The sequence below is a fragment of the Nyctereutes procyonoides genome, unplaced genomic scaffold (assembly GCF_905146905.1).
Source record: "Nyctereutes procyonoides isolate TBG_1078 unplaced genomic scaffold, NYPRO_anot_genome, whole genome shotgun sequence".
Taxonomy (NCBI): Eukaryota; Metazoa; Chordata; class Mammalia; order Carnivora; family Canidae; genus Nyctereutes; species Nyctereutes procyonoides.
The window spans coordinates 14,748,642-14,771,639 of record NW_026575125.1 but is presented as its reverse complement, the minus strand read 5'-3'; the positions used below and the strand labels follow the sequence as shown (position 1 = coordinate 14,771,639).

The window sequence follows — 22,998 nt, the reverse complement described above, 5'->3', positions numbered from 1 at the left end:
CTAGGATAACAGTACTTGTATTTCATGTAATTTTCTTAACCATGATCAGGACAGCATACATCTCAGGCGACACTGCCTATTTCCCTCAAGGAATTGAGACACAAGCTAAGAGCAGCCTTGGTCCACAATGGTGTTCATTGAAGGGAAAAGAAGCACTTCATACCCTCGAGGAAAACAGGATTAAGGAACAAAATTACCAAGCCATTAGGAGGACTTAGCTGCATTGTGTATCTGCACATTACACACAGAATTTTATTCTTGAGCCTTACACAATGTATCAAAAACATTTTATTTAAACTTTAAATAGGATTCTTTGTCTCCCTCAACTCCCCAAATGTACTATGAAATAATATTCTTTCATCTGATGTAGACTTTCTTCTTCCTAATTTGTGATAAGATCTCATTTGAATTTTAGCACCTGTAGAGTTTACAAAGCTCTCTAGCAAAGTTTTTAAGAAAATAAATGATTTATATCTAACCTAAACTCTTACATGACAATGCTAGTTCGGTCCCCTTCTTCTCGAAGGTGGCTGCAGTATTTTGTAAGAGTGATTCCCATCATTTATTTGTGGCTTTAGTCACTTGTCAACCATCTGCCATCTTTGTGCCTTTAAACTTGTACTATCTTGCAGCTTGGTACTGTACCTCCCGAACTGGACTTAAAATTCTGTAACAGCTGGGTCTGTGCTTAGCCCACAGTAACCACTTATAATTAGATTATCTCCACCATGTTCACAGTCTTTTTTCTGGAACTCTGAGAACCAGTCCATTTGTTCTTTCTCCAAGTTATAGCTTTTTTTTCTTATATCTCCTCTATTTACACTATGCTGCATGCCAGCACACTTTACCTAGTTTTGATCTCCATCTCATGTTTATGGGCAGCTGCCAAGGCTCTATAGATCTTTCTAGGCCCCAGAGGTTCTCTCTTCTCTAGAGGGACTCCTCCAACCACTGTTCTGACTCCAGTCATGGCATCTCCCACTATGTGCCATCTCCTCCATGCTGTGCACGTGTACATTTCCCATTTCTCCTCCTCTTACCTGGGTACCAGTCTCTCCAACTTCATGGAGGACTGCTCTGCTTAAGGGCCCAGGGTCACTTCTGCCTCAATAGGTCAGCATGATACAGTACAAAGAATGCTGGCCTAGGGACTGAGACATTGTCCCACAATCCCAATCCTGCCTCGGACTATTTGGATAAACTTGGGCAACCCGCCTAACTTCTTGGATCCTCCGCACATTCATCTATGAAATGAAGAGGTTGAATTAGGGGACTTCAAAAGTCCTTTGTCCTACCCTGAAAAGGAGCTCCTAGGGAAGAAGCCTGAAGGCTTCCTTTATCCTCTATTCAATTCTTCAATTCGCACATCGTGTTGTTTGTACATCTGAGGAGTCTTTAAGACCTACCATTTCCCACGAGCACTGACTTAGTCTAGAACATACTCCGCTCTCCTCATGCTTGATTTACTCCAAAAGCCACGTCAAATCTCACATTTTTCACTACAGCAGTGTGGAACAAGTTGCAATCCCCACAGCACACCATGCTATTTACTGTCTCTACTAGCCTCCCCCTCTTTTCTGCCCTCTCTTCCAGCTTTTCCTAAGGTCGACTCCACTTCCTCCCCTAGTTAAGCCTCAGAAATCTCTTCTCAGATATCACCTCCCCTGGGAACTGTCCATATCCCCTGCCTGGACTATGCTGTGCCTCTGTCAATGGCACACTGGCCTCTGGCACAGTGTGGGCACCAGCCTCACGGTATAGCCATGACTGATCCCTGGTAACTGGGCCCCAACACGCATGCCAAGAGGACAGGGGCCACACCTTCCTCATCATTCTCAAGAGAGCCTACTGTGGTGCCTCATGCAGTCAACACCTGAACACATCCTCATTCTTCAGCCATCTAAAACTTCTTTCTACATCCTAGCTCAGAGCAAGATCTTTAGTTGCTCCCAAAGTCATTTCTGACTGCTCCTATTTATGATCTTTCTCTGTTCTCAACTCCTATTTATAGTCAGTGCCATAGTAATTTGCTTCTTAATTATTTCATTGTGATCATGTATAATTTACTGTTCCCTGAGATAAGATAAGTTTGTCAAGGGCAAGGACCCTACCTCAAACTCTTCTGTGTCTGAGAACACCTAGCATAGAGAGTGTTAAACATCTAGAAAACAGCCCCCGCCATCACAGAAAGCAGCAACAATTAAAATGTGTTGGATGCTCTGTGCCAAGCACTGGGCATGGTGCTTTATACACCATGTTTAAACCTTACAACACTACTTGGATGAGGAATCTGAGGCTAAAAGATTATATCACTTTCACAAATTTACATAGTTTGAAGCAGACTACAGAACTGGGACACAAACCTAGGTCAACCTGGTTTCCCAACCTGAGCTCTTAGCTACTTTGCTACACCAACTGCTCCATTACTGACAGTCTCCAGCCCATCTTCAGCACCCATCCTGCTAAACCTCCCATTACATATTCCATCCATATTTCCTGAAGTTCTGACACACGCTGATGAATCTATTTTTATACCCTCGAAAAGAGGAGTATTTTCCCTACACAAAACTCTTCTCTCTTTCTAAGAGAGCTTTTCAGAGCTTTCTCTTTCTGAGAAAGAGGGCTTTTCTCTACCCTCACTTCTTTGCTGCAGATGAATGTTTCATATCATGAAAATATAATTTAAAAAACGTGTTCTGTTGTAGGAATGCTACTTCTTTTAAACAGGTTACTGTCAGCAGTTCTAGAGGTTGACAAATCAGTAAGATGGAGGAAGCATTAAGATAAAAACATTGCCTTGAGATTTAAAAACAATCCAAAAGACTGTAAATTGACATTTATTTTGGCTTGAAGTTAAATTTACCTAGGGTTCTACATAAATTAGAAATGTTTCAATTCAGTGAAAATATCGAATAAGGTAGAAGTAAAAGGGTACGATTTAAGCAAATGTGGTCTGGAGAGATTAGAGAAAATCTCTACAAATCACACTAAATTTGGGGAAAGTTAAAAACTAACCCAGACAACTGATTGATTCTATAATAAATCAAAATAGGATTTTCTCAACAAAATATGCCAGAAAGGAACACTTAAGAAGCAGATTTCTAAAAATAAGTTTTGTTGAGTTCTCCTGAATACTCAACAGTGGACCTTAAATTAATTTTTTTAATAGATAGTCCTTTGAGTACTGCTTCCCTAAATACATTCTATCAAAAAAGCACAACCTCCTATAGTAGGGAAAATTAAAGACTGATCCTATTCACACCCCACACCACCTTCCCATGATGAGCTAACAGATCCAGTCAAGGTCCAAGTTGTACCTGAGGTGATAGGAGCTGCAGGCTGTTGGCCCTGGCCGCCATTCCTTGCCCTACGCTCAAGCTTCCGTCTAAGCCTTTGGCTCTTACTTTGTCCCGGGTCACATACATGGAATGCCTATGTGGACGCTGCTGGGAAGAGAAGGGGCTAGTATAGCCCAGTCCATAAGAAAAAGATTCATGAGGTGCAGACAGAGAATGGGAATGGCTGCTGTCCATGTGCTCGGGCAGCTTCAACTCCTCCATCGTTTTAGAATGCCTGGTTGTGGTTCGGCGTGAGTCAAGAGTGCCCTCGCTTCGATTATTTCTCCCGGAGGGGCTGAGCAAAGTTCTTGTGTCACTGTGCCTGGTAGGGGTTGGGCTGGTAGGAGAGTTCAAGTCCAAGCAGCTGGATGGGAAGTACCTACTGGTATTGGGTTCTGCAATTTGGGCCCTGGCTTCAGAAAGGTTGCTCACAGACTTGGAGTCACTCAACGCCCCGTGGCTTTTGGCCTTGGTCCTGTAAGAGGGACTCCTAGAGGACTGGGGAATAGTGTCAATGTAGCTATGCCGACTCTGCTTCTCAGTGGGCTGCAGTGTCCCGGCTTTGCTCTGAGAGCTTTCCATAAATGAGTGCCGGTTCTGCTGAGATCTGCTGCTTGACTTGAGGTACTTTGTGCCTGGGCCTTCGGAAGGCTTTGGGTCAATATTAAAATCAAACTCTGTCTTTGACTTGGCTTCTTTTGGGCTGAGAAGATGCGGTATGTTATTGTTGGTTAGATCTTTGCTGGTAGACCCAGGTTGGCTGCTTGCTTGGTAGGTTTTGGTGTGCATGGGACTAAGAGTAGCTCCAGCAAGATTTCCATTTAGGAAGCTTTCGTTGGCAGGCAGACCTTCGTCAGCCCGAGGCAGACCCACACTTAGGTTCTGGATGTCCTTGCTGTTGGATCTGTGGTGTGACTGCAAAGCAGTACTTTTGCTGGCTTGGTTTCTATGTTAAAAACAAAAGAAGTATATTAGTTTCCTTCAATAGCAGACACAAAAAGTATCATTTAAAAAGTGGGGGGGGGTGCGCTTGAGTGGTTCAATCAGTTAAGTGTCTGCCTTCAGCTCTGGTCATGATCCTATGTTGGGCTCCCAGTTCAGCAGGGAGTCTGCTTCTCCTTCTCCCTCTGCCTGCCACTCCCCCTGCTTGTGCTTGCTCTAATAAATAAATAAAATCTTAAAAATATATATACACATGCACACACTCCTAAAATACCTCAAAGACTAAAAACATTAACTCATATGCCAACAAATAACAAGTAACCATGGAAATAAGCTGCTTAGATCATGTCACTCTGTAATAAAGCACTGGTCCTGATGAAACAATTTTGACATCCTTAAATGTTCAACTAACTTGTAGCCAACATCGGTTCTAACTAATAATCTGGGAAAATAAGTTTTTGCGTGCTGGTGCTCACATGAGTGTTTGTTAGGAATATCTGATAAGAGAGCTAAGCTATAACAAACTCTTTATAATTCTTTGAATGTCAGAGGCAACATTTAGACTTGAAGGTCATGATGTTCCTTGAACTTCTCTTTTATTTGTAAAACTCACTGCCTGCTTCAGAGATACATACTCACAGCACATACACCAGTACTGTCTTTTGTCTTTAGTTTATATCATCAAAGAATCAGAGTTCTTGCAATATACTCAATAAAAGAAAATGACACTCTAAAATGAAATGTAAACTCTGTTGGAAAACATCATGATTAAGGTTTATGTTTTAGAGAGGTGGCAATACTTTTAGGGCACTTCAGATACCTCCATATACACTAAACAGGAATGTTTCAGTCTTTAACTGAAATCACAGGGATCTAGAGAGTTAATTTCTCTCCAGAAGACACAATTTATTCTCTTCATCATCTCACACGTCATTATTCCAAACTGACTGAGGCTTTCTTTAGGATTTAAAGCTTCATTTCCTTCTTGGCTTAAAATACAAAATATAAATCCAGAGGAAAACCTTGTCCTCTATTGGAAAGCTGAAACTGACCTCACAGCAAGGTCAGTTTCTTCTACTGCAACTATTTAAAGAAGCATAGTCTGAGATAGGAGAATGTTTTTAAATGAAAAATAATGTACACAACTCTCTTTTACTATGCATTCCAAAAATGCTGCTGCAAATATTGCTTTTGCTAAAGATGGTTTGACATGGGAGAGTTTTGTTCCCATCACAAACTAATTGAAAGAAAAGTCACATTTTTTTGTCTATATAATGGTAATCTGTGAAACTATGCCTTTCCATTTTCCCTGAAAATCTACCACTCAGGCATCAAAAGTAAGGGCTCTTTTCCCATCCTCCTACCGTGTTTTTTAAAAAAAAAAAGTATCTGATATCAAGAAAGCCTGTAACAGTTGTGGAAGACCTCATCTCCTAAATGCATTCACTGATCTCTCCTAATTCAGTCACAAGAATTGCAGCATCAAATAAGGTGCTTTAATAATATGAGCTAACTAAATAAACAGCAGGTCCTAGACCTAGAAAGAAATTACAAAGAAACAAGAATTTTGGGGTACCTGGGTGGCTCAGTTAAGTGTGGGACTCTTGATTTTGCATATGGTCATGACCTCAGGGTCCTGAGATTGAGCCCCACATGGGACTCTGCACTCAGCAGGGAATCTGCCTCTCTTCCTCTTCCTCTGCCCTCCCCCCATCACCTTACACTCCCTAAATGAATAATTAAAAAAACTTTAAAAATAAAAAAGAAACTAAAGTTTCACCTTCTGCTAAATGATGCCAACTGACTATCTCCAGATCAACATAAAGCAGTCATCATATCCTAAGGTATCAGGTTGGCTTTTTTTTAAAGAGAGAGAGCACGTTGGTGACACGGTGGTGAAGAGGGGGCAGAGGGAGAGGATCTTAAAGCAGATTCCATGCTGAGGGCAGAGCGGGTTCGATCCCAAGACCTGAGATTAAGACCTGAGCCAAAATCAAGAGCCAGAGGCTTAATGACTGAACCAGCCAGGTACCCTAAAGGTATCAGGTTTTAAACCATCAGAGTCCTTTGTCAACTTTTATCTCTGTAACTAAAATATCTTAGCAACTTTTCAAAAACCCAAACAATAATATGCAAATAGTCTAATCCATAAGTAGATCTAAGTGTGCTGGTTATCTTCTATTTACCCAACTCCCTACCTGTTCTCCATTTCGCTCTGCCCCATTCAGGGCCTCAGGAGCTTAATGGTGCACACTGCATCACCCAGATCCCTTGCCACCTAACTCTTAGTTGGGTTTAGCAGTGCAAAGGGCTGGGGGCGGTCTCTCCTACTCCTCCCCAGCATCAGCACCCTAACTCAGATCATAGCTGTGCCTGTCCAGATTACAGCTCTCATGGGGTGGATCCTCCTGCCTGATTCCCCTGGGCTCTCATATTCCCACTTCCTCCCTTTCTCCTTCAGGTCTAGAGAAGGTAATAGCGGAGATAGCACATGCAGATATTGTGTAATGCCTGAAGCTCCAAAGAAAATCAGAAAAGGATAGAGAAGATTGAGGCCAGCTGCTAGAGCTTTTGAAACTGTTGGAAAACACTTATCTCAAAGTAGAGCACAAACCTACATGTTAGGAAGAACATATTCATAGCAACATAAGATACAATTTCTAATGTGACAACGGAGGCTATAACGTTAAGGTAGAAACATTTATCAAAGAGTCAGGTTTCTATAAAAGTACAAAGAGCCTAAACTGCTATTCTGAAAGCTTCTTAGTATTAATTTGAAGCCATTGAGCTTTGCACATAATTCTTAAGTAGAAAGGGCATCAAATTGTCTTCAAATTGGAGTTCTGCCAAAGCACAACAATAAAAAAAAACTGCTCTGAAAATTCCATAGATCTCTTTGGCACACAACTATAAGGAATCTGTGTTAAACTGCCAAGCATTTAAGAGGATTTTATATATAAACCCTTCTGAAATGGCTGGCAGAACAGACTATCTCTTTAGTTAAAATAACTTTTCAAAGTAAACATCAAAGATGCAAAGCTATACTTTTATGGAGAAGGATGGCAAAGCAGAATTGGTGAGAGGGCAGGGCAGGCTGAAACACCATCCCACCATATCCAAGGTCAGGAGAACCTCAGCATAGTCTGACAGAGACCTAGGAAGGGGCAAGGTAATGCAAGAGTCCACTGCCTCTTCTACAGAGATGTGAACGTGGACAACAGCTACAAGCTGTGTGAATGTGTCTCAGGGACGAGGCAGCTGAGTGTTTAAGTGGCAGCCAATGTGCTATGATGCTGTGAACACCTCTACAGTAGTGCTGGGAAGTCCAAGTTAGCCACAGTCTGTGTAGAATTAGTGTCCCCAACAAGAAGGGATTCCACAGAGGAAATGTGAACCATAGACAATGTAGAGAAAAGGACAGTTCCACATACATGTAAACTGAGCTGAGATCATTCCTAGAGAAACTACTCAGGACTTTTTCTTGTAAAATTCCACACAGTGTAAAGACCTAAAAACAAATTCTTCCACAGATTTTATTTACTTATAATTTCTATTCTCGTCTACTTTAAAAGAAGATTTGGGTGGACTCCTAGAAGACCCATATCAACTCATCACCACACATATCCTCCTCACCACACTTATCCTCCTTGATAGAATAGTCCTAAAGAGAGTTCCCAAGGAGAGCCTCAGATCCCCACTGGGATCTCTCAAGTGATGTCATTAGAGGACAAATACATAGGTCCCCTTTCATGGTATGGGTTATACCACTAATCACTATAGCAGAAAGCAAAAACTTATCATCAGTCTACTGAACTTTATATCCTTGGGATCTTTCTTCTTTGCAAATGTAAGCTAGAGGAGTCAAGTGATAATTAAGGTAGAAGAGAGACAAAAGTACCCAAACTAGAACTACGAGTGATCCCAGATAAGACAAAGGCATAATATGAACTTCTTAAATGGAAAAGAGTAGCTAAATGATGACTATTATTCTTTAGTGTATTAAAATCTCATGGAAACAAACAACAAAGTAAATACAAACTTGGTTAAACAGAATTTGAATCTGTTCACAGGCCTTGAAAAAAAAAAAAAAGTAAGAGACAAAATGACCTCCAAAACAAATAAAACAATCCAGGTAAGAAAGCCTTGTCTTTCTTAAAGGCCACATCTTATAAGATGTGAGGGAAACAAAAACCAAAACCAATCATTTAACAGAGAGTAAAGAGTTGTAAAAAAATAATCACACCATCACAGTTAAGCAGAGAAAACATAGGATGAGTGATTATTGCCAATTTATGAATATGTTCACAGGTCTCGGAAAAGTACCAGGTCTTGGGCTTTCAAATTTCTAATAGATTAAGAATAATTATTCTACATGCAGAGAAAATTTCAGTGAAAGGAGAAAAAATTTATATTCAAAAAGCTTCATATTAAGAATTATCATATTTTGTTTTTCTTTTAATAGTAGATGAACAAAACTACTCACTACTTCCAGAGTCTGAGCAATACCAGATAAGACCAGCTTCTTGGTAGAGGAGGGAAGACAGCCCCCCATCCCAGAAATAGAGTTTTTTTTTTTTTAAAGATTACGTTAAAAATTTTTAAAAAGCAGCAATTTTAATCACTATCTACCAAACTGACTTTACTATTTCCATATTCTAATGAAAAAATAACTTCTCAACTCAATGATTAAAAGAACAACAAAAACACAAGAGCCTTCTAATAGAACCAAACCTACTTGGTTCGGTTGCAAAGATTGTCCCAGGTGCCCTCCTACCCATTTGTGTTTGGTATTCTCTTCTCTCTCCAGAAATCTCCTTGCCCTCACCCACACTTTTGCCTCTAAGTATCACACCTGCATCCCATTTATACAGAATCTTCTAAGTTCATAAGGCTAGAAAACCCCTTAGTTGCTAACCTATGCTACCTTTCTCAGGAAATGCATAGGTTTCCATAATATACTTGTTAAAGATAAGTAAGTCTTTAAGACCCACACAACTCTTTAATTGTGGTTCTGAATCATGTAATAAGCATAAGGAAGATATTTTTGAATAAAGAGGGCTTTCCTTCTTTTCTCTAATTGCATCATTTAAGCAGCCACCTCCTCCACCTACTTGTAAGACCAACACTGCATCTGTATTTCCTTAAAAGGGAATATTTACCTATTAGACAAAGTGCTGCTTTCCACATGGTAAGGTTTTCTTTTTGCTGACCTTGAAGGGGAGCGATCCAAAAGTCTCTGGGTTTGAAATGTAGGGTGATTCAAACACTGTTCTGTCAAGTATCTGTCAGCTGGGTCCAACTTCAGTAAATTCTTAGGAAACAAAGTTAGGATTAGAAAGAATAATACAAAGTCAAATTTAAATTGTAATAAAAACCTTATTTCTTTTCCTTATAAAAGAAATGCATGGTCATTGCAGAATATCTAGCAGTTTAGTCCAAAAAAAATTTTTTAAAGAGGACTATCTAAATTACTACATTATCAGGGCACCTGTGTGGCTTAGTCAGTTAAGTGTCTAAATTCGGGGCAGGCCAGGTGGCTCAGCGGTGTGATCCTGGAGACCCAGGATCGAGTCCCATGTCGGGCTCCCTGCATGGAGCCTGCTTCTCCCTCTGCTGTGTCTCTGCCTCTCTCTATATATCTGTGTCTCTCATGAATATATGGGTAGAATCTTTAAAAAAAAAAAAAAAGTGTCTAAATTTGGCTCAGGTCATGATCTCTAGGTCCTAGGATCAAGCCCTGTGTTAGGTTCCGTGTTCAGCTCAGTCAGAGTCTGTTTCTCCTGCTCCCTCTGCCTCCTCCCCACTTGTGCTTTTTCTAAGTAGATAGATAAAATCTTCTACATTTTTTTTAAATAATAAAAAATAGGATCCCTGGGTGGCGCAGCGGTTTGGCGCCTGCCTTTGGCCCAGGGCGCGATCCTGGAGACCCGGGATCGAATCCCACGTCGGGCTCCCGGTGCATGGAGCCTGCTTCTCCCTCTGCCTGTGTCTCTGCCTCTCTCTCTCTCTCTCTGTGTAACTATCATAAATAAAAAAAATAAAAAATAAAAAAATTAAAAAAAACTTAAAAAAAAAACTTTAAAAAAAAATAAATAAATAATAAAAAATAAATCATCGCATTATCTTACTATTGTTGTCCTCTGGGAATAAGCCCTTCTAGTCCTTTTTTAAATACTGTATATACATATTTTCTTTTATAAAATTTGGCTCATATTATACATATAAGTTTTGGATCCTGAACTTTTCACTTACTAATCAGAAGTATTTTTTACAAAATAATTTAAACATTTGAAACATATTTTGGATGAAGTATATATTCACATGAAAGAATATACACTCATCTTTCTCTTGTCCCCTTCTTGGGAGGCAAGCCCATGTCAGTATTTTCTTGTGCATCCTTCATAGATACTCTGTACCTATCTCTGTCTGTTCCTTTTATTTTACCCAAATAGTAGCAGATACACAATGGTCTGCACTTAGCTTTCTTTCCAATGGACAGTAAATCTTAAGAGATCATTGCATATCGGTGAAGAGCTTTAACTCTATGGATATGCCTTAGATTGTTTTTAGCAATTCCCTAATGATAAACATTTTGGCTGTTCCTTTTATTATTATGAACAATGCTGTAACAAATAACTTTACAACATGTTTTTAAATGACTAAAGAAGTGTGTAGTATGGATATACCATAATTTATTCAACTGGTCTCCTACTGTTGCACATTTAAATGGCTGCTGCTTTGCACTATTATAATTAATGCTATGCTAAACACCTGAAATCCTTGAATACATCCATGATCTCTTTCTTGGATAAAAACTCCCAGAGATGGATTGTTAACTATGCAAACTTTCAAGGATTATTTTCTATGTGTTGAAAATCATCCCCTAGGAAGGTTGTCTAAAATGATACTCCTTTCTCAGCAACTGAGAATCTACCAACTTCCTGCACCTTCATCAACAACAAGCATTATCATTTTTTAAAAATACTATTTGTAAACTAGATATTTAATAAATGGTATCTCATAGCTGTTTTAATTCACATCTGTGATTATAATGAAGTTGAATATTTTTATGCTTACTGGTTACTTACATTCCTTTTTTTTTTAACTTACATTCCTTCTTTTCTATTTGTGCATCTATCTTTTTAAAGATTTATTTATTTTGGAGAGAGAAAATGAGAGGAAGGGCAGAAGGAGAGGCAGAGAGAGAATCTTTGGGGATCCCTGGGTGGCTCAGTGGTTTGGCACGTGCCTTTGGCCCAGGGCATGATCCTGGAGTCCCAGGATCAAGTCCCACATCAGGCTCCCTACATGGAGCCTGTTTATCCCTCTGCCTGTGTCTCTGTCTCTGTCCCTCTCTCTCATGTGAATAAGTAAAATATTTAAAAGAGAGAGAGAGAGAGAGAGAGAGAGAGAGAGAGAGAGAGAGAGAAAATCTTCAAGCAGACTCCCTGTTGAGTGCAGAGCCAGACACGCAGCTGGATCCCAGGACACTGAGATCATGCCCTGAGCCAAAATCAAGAGTTGGACGCCCAACCGACTGGGCCACCCAGGTACCTGTCCTAATTTATTTTTAAGTGTTCTTTATATATCACAATAACTAACCCTTCTATGTTGCAAATAGTAGATGTTTTAACAACTAAAATGTTTTCTTCTGGGCAGCCTGGGTGGCTCAGGGGTTTAGCGCCTGCCTTGGGCCCAGGGCCTGATCCTGGAGACCCGGGATCGAGTCCCATGTCGGGCTCCCTGCATGGAGCCTGCTTCTCCCTCTGCCTGTGTCTCTGTCTCTCTCTCTCTCTCTCTCTCTGTGTGTATTCTCATGAATAAATAAAATCTTTAAAAAAATAAAAATTAAAAAATAAAATGTTTTCTTCTAATATTATTTTAGTAGTTGGACAAGATTTTAAAAGGTGAATCATTATTAAAACTAATTGATTTTTATTGACAAATTAAGCAAATACATAAAACATGAACCTACATATCCTAACACAACTCAATAAAATACACTGAATTTGCTGTGACGATATTTGCACAGCAAAATTCAGTGAAGGCATTTTCTATCAGAGAAAGGAAGAATGTTGAAATTCCAGCATTTCCAAATCCATCTCTAGGTCACTTTCATTGGTTTTGCTCACAGTTAACCTCTTTGTGATCTACCTGAACAGTGAGAACAAACCTAGATTTGCTCCCAGTGAGCCAGGATTCAATTTTAGATAACCACCTTTAACCTAGCACCACAGAAAATGTGAAGTCTGATCCTACCATACACTGAAATATTCACTTTGGGTCAAATGATTCTGGTAACCCAAACCACTCCTTACATGGAAGTGGATTTACATTCATGTTGATTCAGACACAATTCTAAAATTATCTGAATTCTTTCCTCCTCTTTAGAAAATAAAGAAAACTATGGAGGTATATAAAAATGATTTTGGTCTCACTGGCAATTAAAACAGTTAACATCAAAATGGTTTCAAATGTATGATACTGGTTAAAAACAGAAAAGTTGGCTCCTGAGTAGTATTTTAAATTAGAAGTACATATGACTTTCCACAAGCCACATATCTACTAGCATCAAAGTGCTATTTTAAGATTATCAACTATAGAAATTACTGCATATACACAAAGAATTATTTTTATATTCATAAATATAGCTGTTAATTTTCAAATCACTTAACAGGAGGAGGTCTTTATGAGGAAAGTATAAAACTTACTGAGTAAATAGCTTCAAAATTCAGTATTTAGGGGGAAAAACAACATTTTTTAAAAACTAAAATAGAGTCCATATAAATTACTGTAGATTGGGTTAATTCTGGTAACTTGTATCCCCCCCCCCCCAAATGGCTAATATCTATAAACAGATGCAGGATGAGATGGCCATTTTAGATATTTATATATGGACAAAATTAACAAATCTGTTTTAGAGAATGGCACAGATATATATTTCTTCATGAAAGGATAAATGAGGTTATTTACTTTTCAAATTTACTTTAAAAATAGCTGAAAGACAAAGGAATCATTCTATTTATACTACATTCAATAACAAGTCAATATTAATCTTTGGTGAGAGAACTCAGAATTGTGATTTCCAGGAGTGGGGAGGCACATGGGTATACAGCCAGGGAGGGGGTCATAAAGAGGCTTCTAGGGTGTTAATAATTTTCTCGATTTCAGTCTTGATGTGGTTAAATGAATATGTTTACATTCTAAAAACTAACTGAAATGTATATATAATTTGCATACCTTATAAATATACATTTCAATTGAAATGTTTACTTAATGTTAAAAAATTTGAGGCTAAATATGTTAAATTGGAATTAGATTGTATAATTTCCAAATTGGTAACAATACAGAAAGATTCCAGTTATCTTTGTACTTTTATCTGTGCTAGATTTTACCAATGACACTTGGTAATTAGGTTTGGTAATGATTTAACCAAAAAAAGTTTAGTTATCTTTTAAAAAAAAAAAACAAAAGGCAGAAAACATGAAATTGTATTTAATTCAGTTGTCTTTACCCTATTTACATTTTTTAAGTTACTGAATCATTAAGCCCTGATAAATATTGATTGTGTGAAAGAACATATTGACGAAATCCAACTGATTTAAGAGATAATTTATGCCTAATTAACACGAAAGACCCTTGAGGGCTATCTTTTTAACAGTACCTCTCAATCTGTGTTCAGAATACTAGTACTGTAGAGTTATTTTTTAAAAAGTATTTAGTATTTATTTAATTAAACTTGGGAACTGTTGAGCGAGACATAAATGCTTCTTTACTATGGGATTTCTGAAAGCCTTTATAAATTAATGAATGTTGTGAATCTCTACAAAAGGTTATGTGGTATGTATTCTTTCTAAAAAGCCATGTCCCCTCCCCTACTATTACCCCCACACCAATTTGCACACAGGAACATAGTTTAAAGCACAGCAACGTTCTGAGAGTGCTGCTCAGCAATTCCCAACTGTGCTAAGTATACCTTTAAAGACTCTGTGCATAATGTAACCTCCTCTCATTTTGAACAATAAGCTACATGGGCATAAAATAAAATTGATCCATTAACAACTATTTTTTGAAGGTCTACTATCAAACAACCAGCACCAGCTTATGTACTGGCTGGCTATGAGGAAAGCTGGGGAAACAGGAAAAACTGGTTCTCACTTAAGAGGTTGTCTGCCTAATGAGGATGAAAAGCTTAAATAAAAAACTGTGAGAATGTTTTAAGCAGTGCAGAGCAGGAAAACCATCTGGATGAGGGCAGGAGCATGAGGAGGCATGCTCAGGTGTGGTAGTAGCAGTGATCCTGCTGTGGCCAAAAAAAAAAAAAAAAAAAAAAGAGCCAGAAAGAACCAAATCATCAGGGAGAGAAGAAGCCAAGTTAGAAAAAGAGAAGAACTAGGTTCACTTACAAAATAATCCTACGAGAGGCCTCTGATATCAAGTTTATTTTTTTTAATTTTTTTTTAATTTTTATTTATTTATGAGAGAGAGAGAGAGAGAGAGAGAGAGAGAGAGAGAGAGAGAGAGGCAGAGACATAGGCAGAGGGAGAAGCAGGCTCCATGCACCGGGAGCCTGATGTGGGATTCGATTCCGGGTCTCCAGGATCGCGCCCTGGGCCAAAGGCAGGCGCTAAACCGCTGCGCCACCCAGGGATCCCTGATATCAAGTTTAAAAAAAAAAATTAGAATCTCTATTCTTTCAACTTTCGTTTTAAGATTTGTTTTGAAACGTTATTACTATGCAGCTCTTCAATGCTTAATAAATTTTTAAATTATTTATTATTTATATTTAAATCGTTATTATTCTACCCATTTTAGGAATGTAATTGAGGTATCTTATGGCCCTATCTACATGGAATGTTATAAAACTAGGTACTGCTGCTATTTTAAATAAATTGCATGCTTTTAACATAACATAGTCCCCCATTACTACTATACATCTATTAACAAAATACATGTATTTTACAAAAGCAGGCTCTGATCACATGAAAACACAAAAAAAACCCATAAACCAAAAGACATTTTATACAGACAATATCAACTTGTCCCACCTTCATTAAGTCAAGTAAGACGCTATTTAGAATTCCAAGGTATCTTCTCTCCAATGTCTGAGGATGGTTAACAGCTGGAAACTGTAAGAACAACAGGAGAGGAGTGTCAGCACATGGGGAGTGGGATGCATGTGCATGTACTGTGAGTGCTGGAAAAGGTAGCAAAAAAACAGACATTATTGCTCTAGTGCCAAAGTCAAATTTATTTCCTATGCCTATTACTTTTGTGTCTAGGTATTTGAGGTAAGGATTAAAAGGATTGGGTGTTAAGTAACAGGAAAATGTGCAGGTGAAAGAGAATATTAAATCTAGTCAGACAATGAAGCATGTAAAACAAACCTAACTATAAAAATTTGAGACTGTATTTATACAGTTTACACAGTACTGTATGTTTATATAGACAATTCAGTTATAATATACTTTATACAGAATTTGTCTGCTTACACAGACAATTCGTAAGCCTTTGTTACAACATCATTTACTCCTGAAAATTAGAGAAGTAAAATAAAAAGAGAGAGAAGGCAGAAGCCAGTACTTACAAGGCCACAGAAATGGAAACAGTGAATTCAGACACATGTTCTAGCATTGCTTTTATTTTTAAGATTTTATTTATTTATTCATGAGAGACACAGAGAGAGGCAGAGACACAGGCAGAGGGAGAAGCAGGCTCTCTGTGGGGAGCCCGATGCGGAACTCGATCCCAGGACCCCTGGATCATGCCCCAGGCTGAAGGCAGACACTCAACCACTGAGCCACCCAGATGCCCCTATCATTGCTTTTAAAATACTCTTTTAATGACCTACTTTCAATTCCTTGCTTTATATAAGTTGGAACAGAAGACAAACAGTCTCCTAAATTAATAAATGCCTTTTTAAATAAAATGAGGGGAGGAGATCAAATTTATTTAGGTGCTCTGTCCTTTCTACCACCTCACATTTTGCAACATCTAAGTAGATGAATAAGTATTAGAGCCCGATGCCATGTACTCCCTCGCAATAGGAAGGCTCTTTTGCTTTTAATACGTTATTTTCTTTATACCAACATAAGAGTATTTCAAAGTACTAGAATCCTTAAACGTGTTAAATACGTGGATGGGAGGACTAGTTATGGAGGAAAATTTTCAAACAAGGCCCTTAAGTCATGATTATGACATTATCTGCACACTGTGCTAGGGATGGCCAGAGATACAGCATATGGGTCAGAACTAAACCTTGCACTGAAGATGCAACTTGCCACAGTTGGCTAGGACAGCAATCAGCACTGAAGTGTACAGTCAAAAATTCTACTTGAAGGTTGGAGAAGGGAGAGACCAAGGCAGTTTGCAGCTGGAGAAAAAAAGAATCCACAGATAATATTTGAACTAGGTTTTAAAAGATAAGTAAAATGTGGTGACAGAGAAAAGTAGGACAGCACCCCAGACAGAGGAAGTAGAAGGAATACATGAACTTAACACAGACACACAGGCAAACCTATAACTAATTACAGAGCGATGCTATACAAGGCATGGTAGCAATTCTTCTTATTATTTTAGAGATGAAGAAGGTGACAATCAAAAAGTTCAAGTAACTGATTCAAGGCAGGTTATGTAATTAAAAAGCAGAACTAATATTTGCACCCAGGTCTATAATTCAAACCCACACTCTTTCTGAACCTAGGCACCTCTCTCAAGGGAGGTTTTTTTGGATGTTGTTGGAGTATTAAATATCAGCCCAAAGAGAGACACCTGTCATTCTGTGATAAACAACTCTGTACTGCTACGTTGTAGTTAATATTTTGCTTATGAGGTCTATCTTATGCTACCAGATGTTCCTTTCTTTCTTCAGAAGTAACATTTCATTGATAAGAAAATTAATGAAGAGAGTGAAAAGGTATTAAAAATATTATGATAAAAAATGACCAAGCTAACTTTAAAAAATTAATTTATATGCTTTTGAATGAAATCTACCATTCTCATGTGATAATTCAACAAATAACCAAAACTCAAGCATGGAAGTTTAAATTATATCCCAACGAGTAGCTTCTCTTTCTTTCTTAATTATTTGAACAATACAACACAACAAGAGCACATCTTTAGTGAGCACTTACTATGTGTCAGGCAGTGGTCTGGGCATGTTACAGATAATACTTAACCTTCACAACAACCCCATCAGGTAGTACTTCTGTTATCAGCATTTTCTACATAAAGAAATAGAGGCACAAGAAGCTTGCCAAAGTCATTCATGTAGGAAATACGGATCCAGGCTTTGCACCCCAGCAGTCTGACTCCAGAATCTATGTCCTAGACTATGGGACATCAATCGCTACTTTTTCTAAATAAAGCATACCAATAGAGCAACATCTTGTTGACTTTCCAATCCCTACACAACTGAATCGAAATGCCAATAACAACATTAGACCGGTCACCAGTGAGTCTGTGTCTCATGGAAGTTCCAGTTCACACGTCCTACATGCTTGGTCATCTGTCGCAGATATTCTCCAACAGAATGATAAAGGAAGACATTTCCCTCAAATGACGTTGCTAAGCCTCCAAAAAGATTAACCTAATTTAGTTAAAATACCACAAACACTTTCAGACCAAATTGTAAAAATATTAACGTTTATAAAAATCAAAGTGTCATGGAAGCAGCAATTTCTCTGAAGGTTATATAAGTAGTGTTGTCATGTGGTATCCAGCATCTTATAGATAATACTATTCAGTGAGGAGGTCTGTGAACAAAACAGACCACACACAAATGAGGGAATGAGATCCTTCGTTTGGCCTAACACAAATGCTACTCATTCTTCATATACATTATAAACTTCCAATCTTCTATAAATCTTTCTCCAGTGAATCCAGCCAATTATGACTTCTAATTTTCCAGAATGTTCAACCCTCTTGTGGTCTCAGCCATATTGAGAGATGTTTTAGAAAACAGTGTAATGCACTAAAGAATGAAGTTTTTTATTATATACCATGCTTTATGATGTTATATTGCTTTCCAATTATTTCATGTGCAAACGTCTTAATTCTCTGGTTCATTAACAAGTTATTAAGGCTAGGTACCATTACACATCTGTTTACACTCTCTTCAGGCAATCAGCATGGAGTCTCTTTAACCAGGCATAGAACAGGAAGCCAACAGGGCCAGCTTGATGTTCCAGAAGTTACAGTTAAAATCCTGAGGTCAGATATTCAATCACTGAATACTATTCAACCTTGTAGGCACTACTCTAGATGTGCTATGAATATAATGGCAGACATGATAGTTCATTTCCTCAAGGAATTCATCAGTTCAGCGAGGATACATATATAATTTTTGAAAACAGCTATTTAAAAAAGATGGCAATGAATGCTACCAGAGCACAGAAAGGGGAGTCACCCACTCCTTGGAAGAGTCTGGAAGGACTTCCAGGAGTGAGAATACTTAACCTCAGTCTGGGGAAAGGAGGAGGAAGAGCTTTCCAGGAAGTAGAGCGAGTACTAGAAGCATCACAGAAATGAAAATACAGAACTGTAGAAGCAACATGTCAAGGAAATGGTGAGAAGTTCAATATGTTAAGTAGGGGGCAATGGTGGGAACGAGTAGCAGACAAGGCTGGAGGGCTAAGAGCAAGGGGTTCTTAATGCTACCTCCTAAAGTAAGCAATCCCGTTGAGGCTTTCAAACCCAAAGGAGACAGAACTGAATGTGCAATTTGAGGGAAGATTATTCCAAATGCAATGTGAAAAGAATGAAGACAGAAAGTTGGAGAGAGGAGTTTAGGAGTAGTCAATAAGTTCAGGTAAAAGCTGCTAAGGGTGAAAGAAGCATTAGAGATAGAGAGAAGGGAGGCTCAGTTGAGATTGAGTGCTGACGACACAAACTGGCTCAATGTATCATTCAAGTATTCACTGAGTCCCTAACTAGATGTGCTGGATTCTACTACAGATGCTGGAAATACAGTGAAAAAACAGACGATTTCTGCCATTGGGGAGCTTATACTCTAGTAGTTGAGAATTTGACAGTTGATAATTAACAAGTAAACAAATAAACAACACATCTACATACTAGGGTAAGTGCTAGGATAGAAAAAAAGAAGGGTGGTGCTAAGTAAGGGAGACACTAGGAAGATGATGGGGGCAGTATGCTGGTGGCATCAAAGAGGGGGACATTCTTGGAGGGGAGACTTAAAAAGCAAGAAGGGATTGTGCAACAGAAGCACTTTCCCAGGAGAAAGAGCAACAAATCCCAAATCCATGAAGATGGAAAAATCTTAAAATGCTTATAGTAGTCAAAAAAAAAAAAAAAAAAAAGACAAGTTGTGGTGAGAGCTTGGAGAGAGAGAGAGAAGCAGCCACTATGTTGTGTGCTCATGTGTGAGGAGGGGTTGTTCTTCAAAGTGAAATGAACTGAGGTCCAGAAAGTCAAAAGAAAAATGAAGTGTTCTGCAAATGTCAAGAAAACATGGTTTGGGAACCATGTGTTTAAAAGAAAGGAAGTGGCGGTTTTATAGTTCTCACAATGGTCACCAATCAGCATGTTAGCCCAGAGTAGTTGCAAACAAAAAAGTAGATTTTGGGGTAGATGGCAAAAGTAGCTCTTGGGGTAGATAGGCAAAAGTAGTTTTTGCCTATAGGTAGGCAGCCTATATCTGGATACTCTAATAAGGTGCCTCTGCAAGTTGCTTGTCTCTCATTTGGGGAAAGTTTATATCTTAAGGCCCTTTTCAGTATATTCCCTGAAAACAAGTTTTATACAAAGTTGGCAAGTCCAGAAAAGGCTGCCCAAGACAATATACTAGTTTGAAGTGCTTCACTGATGCTTCACTGTCAACAGACAAGAAACAGATGCTAGAACACAACCTTTAAATCTATAGAATGCAAGTATTCATAGTCTCCCTCAAATCATCGCAAATATGCTTGTTCAAATAAGCAACAGTCATTTATACATTTTTATATCTCCTGAGGATGCTTAATATTTTACAGAAAGCAACATTCTGAGATAACCAAAGTGTAGAATATGATAATGCATATGCTAGAAGAGGGTTTGAAAATTTGGAACTTATAAACTAGGAAAAAAATTAGCAGTTCCCACTTTCAAATTCAGACTACTTCTTAAAATTCACAAATACTATATAAGATTCAAAAACAAAATATTATAATGGGGATTATAAACATTGTATTGGGAAAGGGAATAGTATTCAATGGATAGCTTAGCATTCCATTGTGCAATGAACAATGATTTAAATACTGCTGTATTGATTCCATTTGGACTTTTAGTAAAGCCTCTTACCCGGAGCCCATGGAATCGAGGATTACTGTAGAAGAGCTTCATCTGTTCAGATGGAAGTGGTCCTAGCACCTTCTGAATAGTAAAAAGTTGGTCGATTTCGCTCTCTCCAGGAAATAAAGGCTGTCCATCGCTAAGCTCCCCAAGAATACAGCCCACTGACCACATATCTACAGACTTTCCATAAGGAGCTCTGAAAAGCAAAGGGAGAGATTATCTTGGCAAATGAAGAAGAAATACATTTTAATAACTTCCAAATTATTTTGAACAGATTCAAAATTTAAAGCAATTTGTGTATTTAAGGAATTAAAAATGAGGCTGAAGAAAAGGAATTATGGATATCCAAGTAAAATTCAGAGCACAAGTAAATAAATCTATGCTAATAAAACCATCAGTTTAATAACAATTTAGTTAGTATACACTAAGTTGAAGTCTATTCACCTCTGGGCATATTTTGAACATGAATGGCTTAATAAACCCTAATACAGTGCACATGTCTGATGAGTTAACATTTCACTTGGAAAATACTCCCAGGAAATGCATTTTCTAGGTAATTATCCTTTAGCTCTTGAAATGTCAAAAAGTTATACCTCATCCATTTTTTGAGTTCAGACTATTAAAATGTAACTACTGGCTCACGTGTCTTCTTAAACAATAAACATTGAATACTATTTAACTTTTGATTGTATAGAATCACCATTTCTAATACATAAGGTGGTCTAAGCTTTATTGTATTATTTACCTGAAACTATTTGTACCCTGTGTAGATGGTGCTTTATGATAATTATTTGCCTCAAAGCATTTTTTTCCATTTCCTTAGGGGTTTACAGCTCTCCACTCGGATCTGAGTTTACGAGAAGGCTTTAGGAGTGTTACTATTATTAATAAGTGGAGACTATATGTGAAAACCTAAGTACTCCAAAAAAGCTTTATATGTATGCCCCAGTATCTATAGCCTTAGGTTAAATTATATGTGGCAGATTAAGAAACCATATTTTCTTTAGTTTCAAATACAAATAATCCAAGTTTTAAGAATGGAAAGCCAAGGGATGCCTGGGTGGCTCAGTGGTTAAGCATCTGCCTTTCAGCTCAAGGCATGATCCTGGAGTCCTGGGATCGAGTCCCATTATTAGGCTCCCTGCATGGAGCCTGCTTCTCCCTCTGCCTATGTCTGTCTGTCTGTCTGTCTGTCTCTCTCCGTCTCTCGTGAATAAATAAATAAAATCTTAAAAAAAAAAAAAAAGAAAGAATAGAAAGCCAAGGGTGCCTGGGTGACTCAGTTGGCTAGGTGTCTAACCCTTTTCTTCAGCTCAGGTCATGCATGATCTCAGGGTTGTGGGATTAAGCCCCATGTCAGGCTCCATGCTGAGCATGGAGGCTGCTTAAGATTCTTTCTCTCCGGGATCCCTGGGTGGCGCAGCGGTTTGGCGCCTGCCTTTGGCCCAGGGCGCGATCTGGAGACTCCGGATCGAATCCCACATCAGGCTCCCGGTGCATGGAGCCTGCTTCTCCCTCTGCCTGTGTCTCTGCCTCTCTCTCTCTCTCTCTCTGTGTGTGACTATCATAAAATAAATAAAAATTAAAAAAAAAAAAAGATTCTTTCTCTCCTTCTGCCCCTCCCCTCCTCATGTTCATGTTTCTCTAAAGAAATTAAAAAGGTAAGAGAAAATAAAGTATCTGAAAAAAAATATGGGATGAAATTCTAGAATGCTATAATGACACAGCAGTAATACAAAACTTTTAATACTCTAAATTAAAGCACTGTTAACACTATACAGAATATGTTTCTAGGACAATAAATCACTACAACTCTAAGTCAGTATTTTATTTATCTCATTTCCTTCCCATAAAAACCTAAGGACCATATTAGGAAACTTCATGTAGACTTTTTTGGTAGCTTGTTGAGGAGGAAAGGATACTGATATTTCTTTAATATCTGTACAAAAAAAAAACCTTGTGCTAGATGTAGAAACTTGGTTCTACATAACCAAATCGCACTATTTTTCTTCTGTCAATGGATGTGAATAATTTATGCAGCTGGAACTATTTTGAATGTCAAGGACAAAGTCTTGAGAATGTACAAAAATGTACATTTTTAATGTTAACCAAATATCAACAGATTTCAACAGGATTTTTACACAAATAATATGGTTCTTCAACTAGTACTTGACAATCATTTAATTAGTAATATATAATTTGGCTCAAATTAATTGAAGTTGCAATTTACTTTTGGTAGCTCCCACACATTTCTAAACATAACTGCTGTTTTCTGACAGGTATTATTAGGCAGCAAATACTCTCTGTAGGTCTGCAATAAGGCTGTCCTCAGAATGAACTCCTTGGGGCCATTGTATAGACAAAACTATATTATAAAAAGTCCTCTACCATAATTGAATCTTCAGATGGTGTTCTAAGAATGATC

The 22,998-nt window shown here is 38.2% G+C and overlaps 1 protein-coding gene across 3 annotated transcripts in view; it reads right to left on the bottom strand.

Moving 5' to 3' along the window:
- CDKL5 (cyclin dependent kinase like 5) overlaps positions 1-22,998 on the bottom strand; it is a 215,800-nt gene that overhangs the window by 31,897 nt on the left and 160,905 nt on the right. For all 3 annotated transcript variants that reach the window (XM_055338179.1, XM_055338180.1, XM_055338181.1), the window contains exons 9-12: positions 20,580-20,769; positions 15,329-15,409; positions 9,440-9,591; positions 3,318-4,284 (exon numbers count right to left, since the gene is read on the bottom strand). In XM_055338179.1, coding sequence (XP_055194154.1) covers positions 3,318-4,284; positions 9,440-9,591; positions 15,329-15,409; positions 20,580-20,769 — 1,390 coding nt within the window. The remainder of the gene's footprint in view (positions 1-3,317; positions 4,285-9,439; positions 9,592-15,328; positions 15,410-20,579; positions 20,770-22,998) is intronic.